Source organism: Balaenoptera acutorostrata, chromosome 15, assembly GCF_949987535.1.
Source record: "Balaenoptera acutorostrata chromosome 15, mBalAcu1.1, whole genome shotgun sequence".
Lineage (NCBI taxonomy): Eukaryota > Metazoa > Chordata > Mammalia > Artiodactyla > Balaenopteridae > Balaenoptera > Balaenoptera acutorostrata.
Window position 1 is genome coordinate 10,257,865 of NC_080078.1, and position 15,222 is coordinate 10,273,086.

General features: G+C 52.5%; 1 protein-coding gene across 4 annotated transcripts in view; it reads left to right on the plus strand.

The window, feature by feature from the left end:
• GTF2IRD1 (GTF2I repeat domain containing 1) overlaps nt 1-15,222 on the plus strand; it is a 113,763-nt gene that overhangs the window by 61,289 nt on the left and 37,252 nt on the right. For 2 of the 4 annotated variants that reach the window (XM_057529780.1, XM_057529781.1), the window contains 5 exons: nt 6,994-7,041; nt 7,947-8,012; nt 9,067-9,250; nt 14,549-14,598; nt 14,818-14,874. In XM_057529780.1, coding sequence (XP_057385763.1) covers nt 6,994-7,041; nt 7,947-8,012; nt 9,067-9,250; nt 14,549-14,598; nt 14,818-14,874 — 405 coding nt within the window. The remainder of the gene's footprint in view (nt 1-6,993; nt 7,042-7,946; nt 8,013-9,066; nt 9,251-14,548; nt 14,599-14,817; nt 14,875-15,222) is intronic. The other 2 variants (XM_057529778.1, XM_057529779.1) reach the window with 2 other exon arrangements.

Genomic DNA, 15,222 nt, shown 5'->3' on the forward strand with positions numbered 1-15,222 from the left:
TCTAGACTTTTCTTGGTATTGACTGTCCCCCTTAGAAGAAACTCAGTATATGCCTGGCTCCCCCATCCAGGCCAGGTTCCTTTCTGAAAACTTGAAATAGGCCTTGAGTTAATATTAAGTCTGGTTACTGTGTCTTTCCCAGGAGCTCCCATTTGGATAAATTTTTTTTTTTTTTTTTTTTTTTTTTTTTACAAATTTATTTATTTATTTATTTTTGGCTGTGTTGGGTCTTCGTTTCTGTGCGAGGGCTTTCTCTAGTTGTGGCAAGTGGGGGCCACTCTTCATCGCGGTGCGCGGGCCTCTCACTATCGCGGCCTCTCTTGTTGCGGAGCACAGGCTCCAGACGCGCAGGCTCAGTAGTTGTGGCTCACGGGCCCAGTTGCTCTGTGGCATGTGGGATCTTCCCAGACCAGGGCTCGAACCCGTGTCCCCTGCATTGGCAGGCAGATTCTTAACCACTGCGCCACCAGGGAAGCCCCCATTTGGATAAATTTGTTTATTTATTCAATAACTATTTATTGAGCACCTACTATGTACAAGGTCCCATGCAAGGTGCTGGGGACAGAGCAGTGAACCCAACAGACCAAAGTCTCCGCCCTTGTGGGCTGACATCCCAGTGCAGGGAGACAGGTAGTAAGCAAATCAATAAGAAAAGTAGGGGAATTCCCTGGCGGTCCAGTGGTTAGGATTCCAGGCTTTCACTGCCAGGAGCCCGGGTTTGATCCCTGTTCAGAGAACTAAGATCCTGCAAGCTGTGCAGTGCGGCCCCCCAAAAAAGGAAAAAGAAAATTAGAAAGTCAGATGGTGGTAAGTGCTATAGGGAGACACAAAGCCAGGAGGGGAAGTATCAGGGGCAGGAGGGGGTGGTTATTACAGGATTTGAGTGGTCAGAGAGGACCTCACTGAGAAAATGACATTGGAGCAAAGACCTGAAGGAGGTACGGGCAGGAGCCGTGTGGATATCAGGACAGAACTTTCCAGGCAGAGGGAGCAGCATGGGCAGAGGCCCTGAGGTGGGCTATGCCCAGCATGTCTGAGCAACAGCAAGGAGGCCGGGTGGCTGGAACAGAGTGAGGTGGGGAAAGGGAGGTGGTGGGTAAGTTATGCAGGGTTGTGTACATCAAAGGAAGGACTGGAGACTTAACTCTGAAGAGACAGGAACCAGGGCTGGGGTTGGCGCTAATGGAGTACATTTTAACAGTGTTTACTCTGACCGTGGAGCTGAGAACAGACTGCAGAAGGTCTGGGGACAAAGACAGAAACAGACTCTGACGATAATTTAGGCAAGAGGAATGGTTGGGCAGGTGGATAGCAGCAGGGAGAGGGTAGGGTTCTGTGGGTTTTGTTTTTTAAAGTTTATTTTGGAAATGTTCAAAACCACCCAAAGTTGAAAAGAATAGCTTAATGAATCTCACATGCCCAACTCTCAGCTCCAACCATTCTCAACAGATGTTATTATTGATAATAAGAAGCAAGAATTACTACACATAGTTAATGTTTTTAAAAAGTGAATCATTATAGGACTTCCCTGGTGGTCCAGTTGTTAAGACTCCGCGCTTCCACTGCAGGGGGTGCAGGTTCGATCCCTGGTTGGGGAACTAAGATCCGGCGTGCCGTGTGGCACAGCCAAAAAATAAAAAAAAAAATTTTTTTAAGTGAATCATTATAAAGACAAATGGTATGTAAATTATAGAAGGTTTGCGGATATGGCAGAAAACAATATTAGTACTTAGATGATTTGAGTTTGGAAGGCTCTGTAATAGAGGATGCAGGGCCAGGGCAGGAAACTTTAGGAAGATGGCTGGAATTTGTTTCCCTTGCCTGTGATGTCTGGTGTGGGCTTGATTAGGTGGGGAGAGGGGTGGGTATTGCTTAAGGATACTGTGCAAAAGCATAGTAGGTGTATTTAAATGAACAGTGTGAAGAAATCTCATAATGTTCAATGTGAAAAGCAAGTGCAGAAGGATATAGATAATATAGCATTTCTATAAATTTGGAGATGTAAAAATAGTATTGCTAATGTTTTATTTTAAAAAATCGTGTGCAAATATGACAAAATGCTAATGTGTATTCATTCCGGCTGATAGGTCCATGAGTGTTTGTTATAATATTCTGTATGCTTTACTGCACTTTTTAACTTTTCCCCTACCAAAAATAAACAAGTGACTGGAAAAATAAATAAGAAGGTTTCCTACAGACCCAGATGGGTGGTGCTGCGTTAATTGGTGACAGAATAAAGGCAGAATATCTCTGCTCCTCGTCTGCTTCCGTCTTCTCTGTCAGGGAGAATGGTCTGGAAACAGGAAAGAGTGAGGAGGACCTGGGAGTCCAGTTCAATAAGGAGATATAAAGGGTCCCCAGAGCAGCTGTGGATGAGTGTGATCTACGGATAATACCTAAGATGTCCATAGGACGTGAGAAGTCACAGCTGACAACAGAGATAGACTTGGAGATGAGGTTTTGCCCAAATTGCAAACAGGTGGACCGTGCATTAGTCCCAGGCACAGTTCTGGAACAGATTTCTACATGGGCGACTGTAAGCCATCAGAGGGGACCCAGTGTGGGGTCATCCACAGGACTGAGTTGGCTCATACGACATCAAGATCTCCAGATGACCCTGGGCCAGCTGCGGAAGCTCCTCATGATTTTTATAAACAAAAAGGTTTTGACTCTAAATGCAGTTTTAAGTATTGTTTTCAATTTAAATAAAAGTTATTTGAATTTCAAGCAAAAAAAAAAGGGAGGGCTGCAGGGGGACCCCAGCCTCCACATGGGGAAGGTTTCTCCTGTTGTCCTGGAGGGCTTGGTCCTTCCTCAAACATTCGTCAGTTAGTTGGATAAAGGGACCTTAGGCAGCAAGATTATGCAATTTGCAGATCCTTGGGGAGGAATGGTCAGTCCATCCAAGAATGATGTTCCCCATGGCCTTGACAGACCAGAACACTAGGCTGAAACGCACAAGAAAAATTCACAGCCCCAGGACGTGTGTCATGGGTTGTGTTCCCTGGGGCCCAGTCTCTGAGATGGAGTTTAATGTGTGGGGTGTATATTAGGGGCTGCCCTTGGGATTAACACCTATGTAAGGGAGGGGACAGAAGCACAGGGGGACGAAGGAGAAGGCAAGCCATGATCTGGCTGCAGCAACACATCCACCAACCCCACGGGGAGCTCGGAGCCAGAAAGGCCCCTTAGAGTTGCTCCCAGTTTCACTGGATATCCTGGCCTTTATACCTCCATCTCAATCAGTCACGAGATGCGGGCCACCCTGGAAGGGCAGTCCTTGAAGGGGCAGCTGCCCGCTGACCACACTCCCCGCTGCTAGGCCAACAAGCTCTTCCTTGAAGGGGATCTGAGTAGTAAGTACATCCCAGTACCTGCCACAGAAGAAGAGAGAGACAGTAAACAAACACATGCAGCCACAGAGAAACAAGGGCTTGAACAAAGGGGCATCTCTTGCACCTTTTAACTCAACAGAACTTTTGCTGAGCACATGGGGAAATGGGCACAGACCTGGTGCTGGTTAGAACGCAAATGGGCAAATTGCTTTTTAGAGAAATTTGTCAGCTTGAAGAGCCATAAAAATGAGCACCACCACCCCCTCCCCCATATGTCCAGCAGGAACCGGGTCCGAGGAAATTGTCTGAAATGTGAACAGTGTTTTCTGCACAGAGATGTTCGTGCCAACGTTAATGATGACCATGAAAAATTGCAACAAGCTGGTCCAGCTGTCAAGGAACTGTTAATGGTATCCTCCTGATGGACTATTAGGCAGGCACTAAAAATAGGCAACAAGGGAGATTGTAGAAGACGCAAAACTGATGGTGTTTACAACTGTGTTGAAAACATAATCACTGTTTTGGGGGGGGGGGAATATCAAAAAAGTAGCTATGTTAGGTTAAGTGATTTATCTTTGTCACTCCCTAAATCAGTTGCGATGTGCTTTTAATACCTTGGTAATGAAGAAAGAATATTGTCAGGCACGGGCTGGGCATGAGTGGAATTGGAAGCAATCCGGTGACTGTGTGGGGAGTGTAGTGGACCAAAGGCTCAGAATGAGCTGACAGTGTGGCCTGGTCTTTAAGAGGTCGCACATTACCTGGCTGCATTCGCAGCAGTATTAAGAAGACCGAGGGGGATTTCCCTGGAGGTGCAGTGGTTAAGGATCCGTCTGCCAGTGTAGGGGACATGGGTTTTATCCCTGGTCTGGGAAGATCCCACATGCCGTGGAGCAGCTAAGCCCTCAAGCCACAACTACTGAAGCCCGCGCGCCTAGAGCCCGTGCTCCGCAACAAGAGAAGCCACCGCAGTGAGAAGCCCGCGCACCGCGACGAAGAGTAGCCCCTGCTCGCCGCAACTAGAGAAAGCTTCACGCGCAGCAACGATGACCCAACGCAGCCAAAAATAAATAAATTTAATAAATTAAAAAAAAAAGAAGAAGACCAAGTGGGTCCCGATCTGTGGAGGCCCCTGGGGTTGGGGGGCCGTGGACCAGCATGATGCCATTTCTATTGGAAAGGCTTCTCCCAACTGGTGGTGTTACTGTATTGTACTAATCATCCCTCGTTTGCTCACCTGGTGCCTTGGGCATCTCTGGTCAGGCCCTCGATCGTTTACCAAGGTTGAAAATGGGGAGGCATTGAGCACATGGACGGGTTTGTTCAGGGTAAGTAGCCCAGCTCCCATGCCAGGGGGCGGGGGGAAAAGCAGGCAACTTTCTCACGTTTGGAATTAGGGCCCCCAAAGTACACAGGTCATCATCTCCTGCTGCCTTTGAAAGAGCCCCCCGCCCCCCAGGAGAGGACCTGGCCCCGCTTCCTTCTGTTTTCAGGGTCCTACAACAAAGGCTGGCAGAAGCCCCTCCTTAGTGACCTCTGCTTAGTAGAGCCACAGAGCTGAGCTGGTTCCCTGTGGGTGTCTGGGTCCGGTCATCTCCTGCCTGGCTCTCAGATTGCTGCTACCGCCTGGGGGTGGCCCTGCACACACGGACAGCTCAGAGCGGGGACGGACTTCCTGGTCTCCCCTCTTGTTCCTCTCAAGCCAGTTCGTGAACTTGATCGGTGCTGCCGCTGTGACATCTGGGCATCTCCCTCAGCCCTGAGACAGATCCAGCTCCCTGATTCAGGGAACCCTCCCTGGCAGCACTGCTTGTCCCTCTGTCCCCACCGGACTCCTCTCCTCCTGTCTGCCCCTCTCTGTCTAGAAATGGCAAAGATGAAGTTGATGAGTTTGGGATCCCCCAGGGGCTTCCCCTGAGACAGGGGCCTTCGTTCATTTGGGAGGAGAGTCCGGGAAGGGCAGTCCAGGTACAAGGGGGGACTGGACAGGACAGCAGTGCCGTCAGGCCCGTCACCCCCGTGGGCAGCTGAGCTGAGGGACCACGGGAGCCCATGTAAGTCGCACGCCTGAATTAACACAGCTGAGGAAGCTGGGAGCTGGGCTGGTGATCTGCCCTCCATCACTGGCTGAGAGCTGTTTCCAGGCATTGATCCCAGCCCTTGTACCTTGCTGGTCTGCTCCCACAGCCAGAAAAAAGCCTCCAGGCAGAGTCAGGTGGGCCCAGCATCTACCTGCCCATAGTGTACCTATTGCCATGAGGAAGATTTAGGCCGAAAGCTCAGGCCTGGCCCTTTTTAAGTCAGAGGCTGAGCATAGATGAAACTTTCCAGAACCTTCCGGGCTGAGCCCCAAGGCTTAGGCTTGTCTGGCAATCCCAGATGCAGGCTCCCCTTCCCTCCGTCCGTGAGTGGGCCTTGACCGTGGGCAGCTCTCCCAGGATCAGCCCCTTTCCTTCCCACTCACAATCCCACCTGGACCATCCCTGCATTCCTCATCACCGAGCATCCTCTCCACCAGCTGGCCAAGAGCAGACCCGGGGTCCGACTGCTCCCCCCCTCACCAGCTCAGCCTCATGTCAGGGGCTGAGGAAGGGCTGTTTAAGGGTTAGCCCTGCCTGGGAAAGCACCTGGCAAACACGGCAAACTTCCTAAGTCGCAGTTTCCTTCTGGTTGTTTCAAGTGTTGAAAGTCCCCACGCCTTCCTCCAGCTCTTGGCACCAAAGAGCTGCTGCTGATGGAGGCCCTGCAGCCCGCCGGTCGGCCTGTGCCCCGCCCCCTGCACCCCACTTCCACTGTCCGCACTTGGAGTTCATCCTCCTGCGGAAATCCGCCATCTCTGAGTTTGTCACCACCCTCCCCCCACACACTGTTCCCCCCTCCCTGCCTGTGTCCCTCTCCCACCCCACTGCGTTCCCTGGACACTTGGGTCCAGCCCAGGTGTACCCCCCCTCGGCCCCCCAAGGCCAGTCTCTCCCCTCCCCCGTACAGCTTGAGCCCTCACCTCCCCTGTTGTTCACTGTGCCACGACCTTGCTGCCTGTTGGATGGGCACCTGGGGACAAGGTTGGGTCCCTTGGGCCCAGTCCAGAGCCAGTGTCATCTTGTCAGACGCCCCGGGACCACAAGACCCTAGATGGCTCCACGCCCCCACCTGCCTTTCCTCCATCCCCTTATCCAGCCATGCCATGTGACATGTGGGATCGTAGTTCCCTGACCAGGGATAGAACCTCTGCCCCCTGCAGTGGAAGCGTGGAGCCCTAACCACTGGGCCACCAAGGAATTCCCTCTGTTTTTCTTTACGGCATCACCGCCATCTGGCATCGTATGTAATGTCTGACGTCACACGAGGAGGACAAGGCTTTGTCTTGTTCCCGTGTGTCCTCAATGCCTAGAACAGAACCTGGCAGGCAGTAGGTGGAAGGATAGGCTGGTGCAGGGCTGGTCTCCAAGGGGTGTTTACCAAATGTCACAGGATATCTGGTCTCTGAAGCTCACATGGAGGCGAGGGCAGGTGCTTGTGCAAAACTGGAGTCCCTGATCCCATCTGGGAGTCACCATGCCATGCTCCAGAGTCTGGGCCTGCCGTTCCCCACCTGTCTGCCCTGACTTTGGTGGTGCAGGAGATGATGAACATGGCTGCCTGGCACCCTCTTTTTCAGACAAAGGCCCCAGCGAGGACCCGCGGCCTGAGGAGAGGCCTGTGGAGGGTGAGGCACTGTTCACCCCCTACTTTTCACCCCCCCCACGTCTCCTCCCCTCCCCTGTCCTGCATCTCCTTTTTGTCTCTTCCCAACACCGGGTTTGGGGGTGGGTGTCCTGTGGGCTGCCTGAGTTGGGAGGAGGTTTATAGACCTGTCTTGTAGAACTAAGAGGTACATGGTCAGAGGTAGAAGCAGCTCTTTCTGGTAAAGGAAATTGTAAGCCTTTCTTATTTTGTTTTTATATACGCCCTGCCTCTTTCCACAAAGGTTTTAAGGCTGAGTCTTCCTGAGCAAGTCGAATTTAGGCCTGAAAGCACAAAATTGGCTTTGTGTCTAATAGACATGTTCAATCTCAGGAACACTGCTCATTCCCACCCTGTGGAGGGTGGGAGTAGGACAGGCAGGGAGATCAAGGTGAGGATGGGTCTGTTTCCACCCCTGGAACGGAATGAGTGGGTGTCAGAGGAGAGGAGCATCACTTTCCCAATCCCAAACCCAGCCTGGCAGGGGAGGAACTCTGAAGTTTTAATCAACATCCACTGCCACCTAGTGGTGGCATACTCAATTTGCAGGCTTAGAGTTCACACGCTAGCTAAGTCACTTACGGTGCTGGTCTAGAGTGACAATTACATAGAAAGGCCCATGGTCGTTCTTAGGCCTCAAAACCTTCCATTCAGTCCTGGTAATGCCCTAGATCCGATTTCACAAGCAGGTATTTGAGCCCCAGAATTGTGGACCTGTCTGCAGGGGTGCCACTTCTGAGGAAGTAGGTTACCTGCCACCCTCACCCTTCCCCATTCCAAGGTCCCAGCTCAGGGTCATTCTTGGTGCCAGCAGACCTAGGACATGAGCTGAGAAGCAGGGTCCTGCTGCCACTGGGGAGGCTCACCAAACTGTTCTTTGCCTTTCAGACAGTCATGGTGACGTGATCCGGCCTCTGCGGAAGCAGGTGGAGCTGCTTTTCAACACGCGATACGGTGAGTGAGGAGCCGGGCAGGGTCGAGGGCAGCCAGGCCTCCCTCCAGCTGCCCTGTTTTCCGAGGGCCTGACCCCCCATCCCAGCTGCTCCCTGAACAGAGACAGGGGAGGGAGGGACCGGAGGGGCTGGGACCCACTGGGAAAGGGCCGGGGCACTGCAGGGGCTGCCACCCTGCCCCTTCCTCAGCTCTAGACCTCCCTCCCGGGGAGACTGAGGCACTGCCAGAGAACCCCACCCTCTGAAACGCAGCGTCCCCACCTCCTCCTTCAACAGGCTCACACTCACTCACAGTCTGCCTCAGCCTCAGCTTGCAGAGGCCACTCTGACTGCTGTCACTGCTCCTCTGTCCCCACAGACACCCTCGTTCAGGGTCCTCAGGAGGACAGATGGATAAGATCTTTCCTACCAGAAAGACCAGGAAAGAAAACAGGGAGGCAGGGAGAAGCCTACTCTTCATTCAGCCCTTGTGGTTGGCCAGGCACTGGCGAGGTGCTTCACATGAGTTCTCCCATCCCATCTCACAAAATGCCCGTGTCCTTATGCCCATTTTACAGATGAGGAGACTGAGGCCCTGACCTGGGCCTCAGATCTCTCTGGTTCCCAAGGCGTGGTGTTGGGCCATGCAGGGGTTTGGGGTTATTTATGGTGGCAGGGGGACCCTCTGGAGGGCCTTCCGGGCAGCACGGGGACAAGTGGACTTGGGTGGAGCCGATGCCAGGTCTCACCAGCCGTCAGCAGTTTCTCCTGCATTGCCAGGGTATGAGGGCACGAACTGAGCGTAGGTCTGGGGGCCCCACTTACTTGGGTTCACATCCCCCAGCTCTGGGGCTCTGAGACCTGAGACAGGTCACGTCCCCTCTGGGCTCTGGGTCTCTTACCCACAGCCTGGGGCTAACAGTACTTACCTCAGGAGGGTCAGGAGGGTTCAACTAAGGGCTAAGTTTCAAAAGGGCTCCAGCACCTGCAGCCCCCCCATGCAGACATGGGAGGTGGGAGTTGAGGCCCGTGGCCCCATAGATCTGGGTGGCCCTACAGCAGCCGTATCTCTGCAGCCAAGGCCATTGGCATCTCGGAGCCTGTCAAGGTGCCCTACTCCAAGTTCCTGATGTACCCAGAGGAGCTGTTTGTGGTGGGGCTGCCTGAAGGCATCTCCCTCCGCAGGCCCAACTGCTTCGGGATCGCCAAGCTCCGGAAGATCCTGGAGGCCAGCAACAGCATCCAGTTCGTCATCAAGAGGTAAGGCCCAGCCGGGTCCACGGGAGCCCTTCCAGGCTTGCCCGGCACCCAGGAGCAGTGCCAAGTAGCCATCTTCCTCTTCAGACTGGGGAAGGCTTTTTTTAAAGAAAATAGGGCATTCGATGAGGTTTGGCCTCAGCTGAGCAGGCATGAGGTTGCCCAGGCCCAGCCCAGGCCTGAAGGACCTTAAGCAACCAGACTAATGCCCTCTCAGTCCCACGAGAACAGCCCCCAGTTTACCCAGCTGTAGAATAGGAGTACAGCCACCAGCTTGATCTCCTGGATAATTCTGAGCATCCTCTGGGTCAGGGGGCATCCAGGCTGAGGACAATGCCCCGTGACCCCAGGACTGGAAAATCAGGCATTGGCATTTTGAGTCCCTTCTGTTTCCTCGGGCATCTAATTTTTGTCAGCGAGGACCCAGGGAGCTCCAGTGTATCCAGCCTTTGTGCCAGATCAAATATAAAGTCCCTTTGGAGGAGATGGAGGCAGCTACTGAATTTTTAAAAGATGAGGGAGGACCTGGGGTGAACTGTTTTGTGTTTTTTTGCTTCTGTGTATTAACGTGATGTCCTATAAATTTACTTTTGGTTTGGTTGGAAGTGACAAGAAAGAGGAGACTCTTAAGGGTTTGTTCTCCCTGGGGGAGTAGATGGCCCCCAAATTGGGAGACTCACAGTGTCCTTCACGCCTCGAGTGGCAGGCTGGTGATGGGGTGTGGAGCAGGGAGCTCTCTCGTGGGGCCTGGTTTGCGCCAGGAGAAGCAGAGAGGGTGATGTTCCAGGAGATGCAAATAGTGGACACGTGGTTCCTTCCTTCCACAAATACATCTTGAGTGCCCACCGTGTTCCAGGAGTGATGCAGCAGCAAATGCCACCGAGTCCTGCCCTTGAGTTGGCTGACCTCACGGAATTAAATCATAGTATAGTATCAGGTAGAGATAAATGCTATGATGCAGGTTAAAGGGGCAAAGAAAGAGGGGCAGGAGGAACCTGTCTATGGAGGGGACTTTGGAGCAGAGACCTAATGAAGCAAGGTTTGCAAATTATTTGCAATGGAAGAGCATTGAAGCAGCGGGAACAGCAGGTGCAAAGGCCCTGAGGCAGGGACATCCTTGTGTGTTTGAAGTCTAGCAAGGTGCCATTGTGACTGGTGCAGGGGGAGTGAGGGAAGAGTGTGAGTGGTGAGGCCCAAGAGATAGCAGGACCTGGATCATACAGGGTCTTAGACTGGTTTAAAGAGTCTGGATTTTATTTCAAATTTAACGAGAACTCACCGGAAGTTTTTGAGGAGGTTGGGCAGGGGCAGAAACAGGGACTAGTGAGGAGGCTGTTCCTGGCCCAGGGGACACAGTGGCATCTTGGATTAGGTAAAGGTAGGGGTGGGATGGTGAAAAGTTGTCAGATTCAGACCGTGTTTTGAAGATGAGGCTGGTAGAATTTGCTGATATATGGGATGTGAGTCTGCTGTGTGTTATGTTTGAGGTGCGTGGGGGCCTTCCAGGGAGGGTTGGCAGGCGGATTACAGGGGTCAGACTCAGGAGAGAGGTCGGGGTGGGGACAGAACGTGGGAACCTGTCAGCATTCAGGAGGGACGTAGTACATGGGGGCTGCTTGCCTCATCCATCCCCTCAAACTGAGAAGTGGAAGCCCTTGGGTAACTCGCAGGCTCCTGGGTCTAAGTCCAGCTCCTCCTGTTACTCCCCCTGACCTTGGGTAGGTTGTTCAGGGTGTTAAATGGGGCATACTGTACCATTCATGGAGTGGCCCTGGAGGTCAAGGCTTAGCAAAAGACCTGGCACAGTGTAGGTTCTCAATTAAGATGGTTGGGTTTTTTTTTTTTTTTTAGTATCAGGTTTATTGAAGTTTAATTTGCATTCAGTAAAACTCACCCTTTTAAAATGCACAACTCTTTGATTTTTGGCAAACTCACACTGTCACATCACTACCATCAAGATACAAAACGGTTCCATCACCCCACAAGCTTCCCTTGTGCCCCCTTGTTGGCTACCCCAGACCCTGTGACCTGGTAGTTGATCAGTTTTTTTGCCATTTTGCCTTTTCCAGAATGTCATATAAATGGAATCATACATTGTGCATCTCATTGGGTCTGGCTCTTTCAGTCAGCTTTTGAGATTCACCCATGTGGTTGCCTGTATCAGGAGTTCATTTCTTTAGATAATTCGTTTTCTGAATGCCAAGTGAAGAAAATGATTCAAGTAGGAAAGAGTGATTAACTTTGTCCAGTGGAACAGTTGGGGTGTTAGGATTAAGGACCAGTTGGGGTGATTCTAAGAGATAATTGGAGAAGAGAGATTGAGCACTTGAGTATATTTATTTTGTTCTTCATTTAAAAAATTAGCCAAAAACACTATTGGGAAAATTAGTGAAAAATCGCCACTTCTCATTAATCTTAGTTCTAAAAAATATGTATTTTGGGGGTGATGTAAATGTTCTGGAATTAGAAGTATGGCTGCATAAACAACTTTGTGAATATACTATAAACCACTGATTCGTGTACCTTAAAGAGTGAATTACATCTCAATAAAGTATAAATGTATGTGTGTGTATGTGTGTCTTATGTATGTATGTTCATATGTGTTTATATATATAAACACACACACACATATGTATACATATATTAGCTTGCCAGGGCAGCCATAACAAAGTACTACAGACTGGGTGGCTTAAACAATAGAAATTTATTTCTCGCAATTCTGGAGTCTGGAAGTTCAGGGTCAAGGTGTCAGCAGGGTTCGTTTCCCCTGAGGTCTGTCTCCTTGGCTTGCAGACAACCACCTTCTTGCTAAGTCTTCACATGGTCATTTCTGTCTGTCCACACATCCTTGGTATCTCTCTGTGACCTAATCTCCTCTCCCTATGAGGACACTAGTCAGATTGGATTAGGGCCCACCCTAATGTCCTCATTTAAAGACCTTATTTTGAAATACAGTGAGCCTATAAAAATATATATGAGAAATCATCACTTGGAGGAGATATCACTGATGGATTGACTTCCACCTAAACCCGAATTCCATGTCCTTCTAAACAGCCTCCAGACAGCAACTGCCAGTTGATGAGAGTTGGCACAGAATCAAATCAAACTCCCTAAATCTTTGATCAAAAAACATTCTTAACCCAGATTCTTGAACAAACATGTATCCAAAATTTTCATATTCTTTTGTGCATTCTTCTGGGAATAGGGTCCCTTGCTTTCATCAAATTCTCCGAAGTTAAAAAAAAAAAAAAACCTTGGGAAATTTAAAACCATGGGTGGATTCACACGGATGGGAGACTGAGGTCCAGGGGAGGAGTGGCAGAAGGTCTGTCTGATTGCAGTGCTGCAGGGCAGTTCTGGTGCCGACCTCCCAGACTTAGCAGACCCCACGGATTCAGGACACAGTCCCCAGCAAGACCACCCCCACTTCCAACATCAGCTACAAGTTCAAAGGTCCCTAGACCACCGACACTCCTGAGCAGCTGGCTGCAAATTCAGGGGTTCCTAGGACCCCTCCCCAAGTGTGATAATTAACTAGCACGACTTACAGGACCCAGGAAAGCACTGTATTGCAATGACAGTTTTATAGAAAGGATGCAGATCAGGACCAGCCAAATGAAGAGACATAAAGGACAAAGTCTGGGAGGGACTGGACGTGGGGCTTCCATCCCCTCTTCCTGTGAAATCAGGGCCCATCACCCTCCCAGCACATTAGTGTGTTCACCAATCAGGCAGCTCCACCAACCCCAGTGTCCACACTTTTACTGGAATTCATTGCTAGCCTTCACTGGATTACTGGCCAAGTGATTGGACTGTCTCTAGCCCCCCTCCCCTCCCTAGAGGTCAAGAGGACTGGCTGATACCAGTGGCTTGAAGACCAGACAAGCTACATTATACAGCACTGATTCTAAGTGCCCCATTTTTGGTGCAACCTTGTCCAGCTGTAGCAGGCCTGTCTGGGTGGCGGGGGTCTGGGCTGAATGGCAGGCTGAGGGCACTGGGGAGGTCACATTGGCCAGAGGAGGGCTGACAGGGCATGGCGGGTGCAACAGATACCAGAATCACTCCTTCAAATCTCCCGAAGGGAAGGGATGCTGGACCAGGGTTCAGTGTGAGGTTGGGTCTGTGGGTGAGGCTTCCCGGGGAGGTGCTGAGCTTTTCCTCACAGGGGTATCCAAGCAGTGACACAGGAGACCCTGCCTGGGAGTGAGGCCAAAGGCCAGACTCTCAGGGCGCCGCCCCCCCCATCAAGTGGATGAGGATTTGGTGTCCCTCCTGGCAGCGGGCATCTGTGCCTGACACAGAGCTGGGCTCACAGGGCCAGGGAGGGAGGAGGCACAGCCCTGCCTTGGATCACAGTTTCAGGAGCTGGAAAAGCCCTCAGACTGCATTTAGACCCCCCATCACTTCCTCTCTGCCTTCTTATGGGGAAACTGAAGCCCAGAAAATGTGATGATTTCCCCACAGGCACTGAGCAGGGCTCCCAGCTCCCAGGCCAGAGTGCTTTCTGCAGTCCTGTTGTGTCTTCAAGCATGGGTTTATGAGGCCCGTTCCCCTCTGAGCCAGGGCAGGGTTATTATTCCATTTCAGATGAGAAAACAGGCCTGGGGTGGGAGGGGTCCCTCAGCTGGAGAGGCTGCGGGCGAGGAGGAGGGGATGCCCAGTTTGAACTCTGCCCCTCTCGCTGTGTGGTCTTGGGCACGTTACTCACCTTCCCGATGCCTCAGTCTCCTCTTCCTGCAAGTGGGATGATGGAAACAGTGCCTACCTCAAGGATGTCGGGCGGGTTACCTAATGTGAGGACGGGCTCTGTGGAGTCTGCAGGGATACAGACATTAGTGTAAAGCTGGGTCTGTTCCCCGAGGCCCCGACTCCAGAGTGAAATGGTGTCAGCCAGAAACCTTGGACCTTCCCTACACCTCCAAGATCTTGCCACAGTCAGTCCCGACTGTGTCTACACTTCAGACCAGCTCCGTAGGAAGGCCCCCAGACCACGTGCTCTGACCCTGGCCAGTGGCAGTTATACAGCATCCTGGAACCGAGAGTGAGGGCGTCAGCTCCACCGGGCCGGGACCAGGCTGGTTTCGCTCCTGGCTGGATCCTCAGAGCCCAGCGCAGCCCCCAGATCACACACGTGGGTCAGCAGGACAGCTGCCTGGGAGGCAGAAACCCCAGACCTTGACTGTCCAGAGCCAGGAGCGCCCACTGCACAGATGTGCAGACTGAGGCCCAGGGGGAGAGCTGGGTAGTACCGGGGAGCCCTGGAGGGACCTTGGTGATAGCCCCACTTGTGTCTTGCAGGCCTGAGCTGCTCACCGAAGGAGTCAAAGAGCCCCTCACGGACAGCCAAGGTACCCTGCGCAGGGTCACGGGCCGAGGCGCGGGCCGGGCGTGGGAGGGGCCCCAGGCTTCTGCCATCACCCGTCCTCCTGCTTCCTCTGTCCTGGTCCCGTCTACCCTGGCATCCCCCCATTGCCCTCCCTGCTGGGTTTGCCCCCACCAGATACCACCTCTGTCCCGGGTCCCAGGAGCTGCCTGCTCACCCTGGCTTCTCTCCCCCCCGCCCCCAGAGAGGGATTCCGGGGACCCTCTTGTGGACGAGAGCCTGAAGAGACAGGGCTTTCAAGGTAAGGTTGCAGCTCAGGATGGGGTCCGCAGTCCCAGTGCCATGACCTTGACCTGGCTTGGGTTTGGAGGGCCAGGCTAGGGGTGGGAGGGACTGGCCGCCAACCTCAGGGCCCCGGGGCCTGAGCGAGGCGGGCGGGCAGCCAGGCAGGGCTGGAGTTTGCCAGCTCCAGTGAGAGGCTCAGCAAGGTGGCTGGGGGTTCGGGGGTACAGGGCGTGGGAGCCGGCCCGCTGTCCGTCTGGGGAAGCAGCTGACCTGCCCGCTTCGTATTAGGCAGCCGGCAGTGCTCTTAGTGCTTTGAAATCCGAGGAGAGGAGGTCGCGGAGGGCAGGGAGGGCTCTCCGGAGAA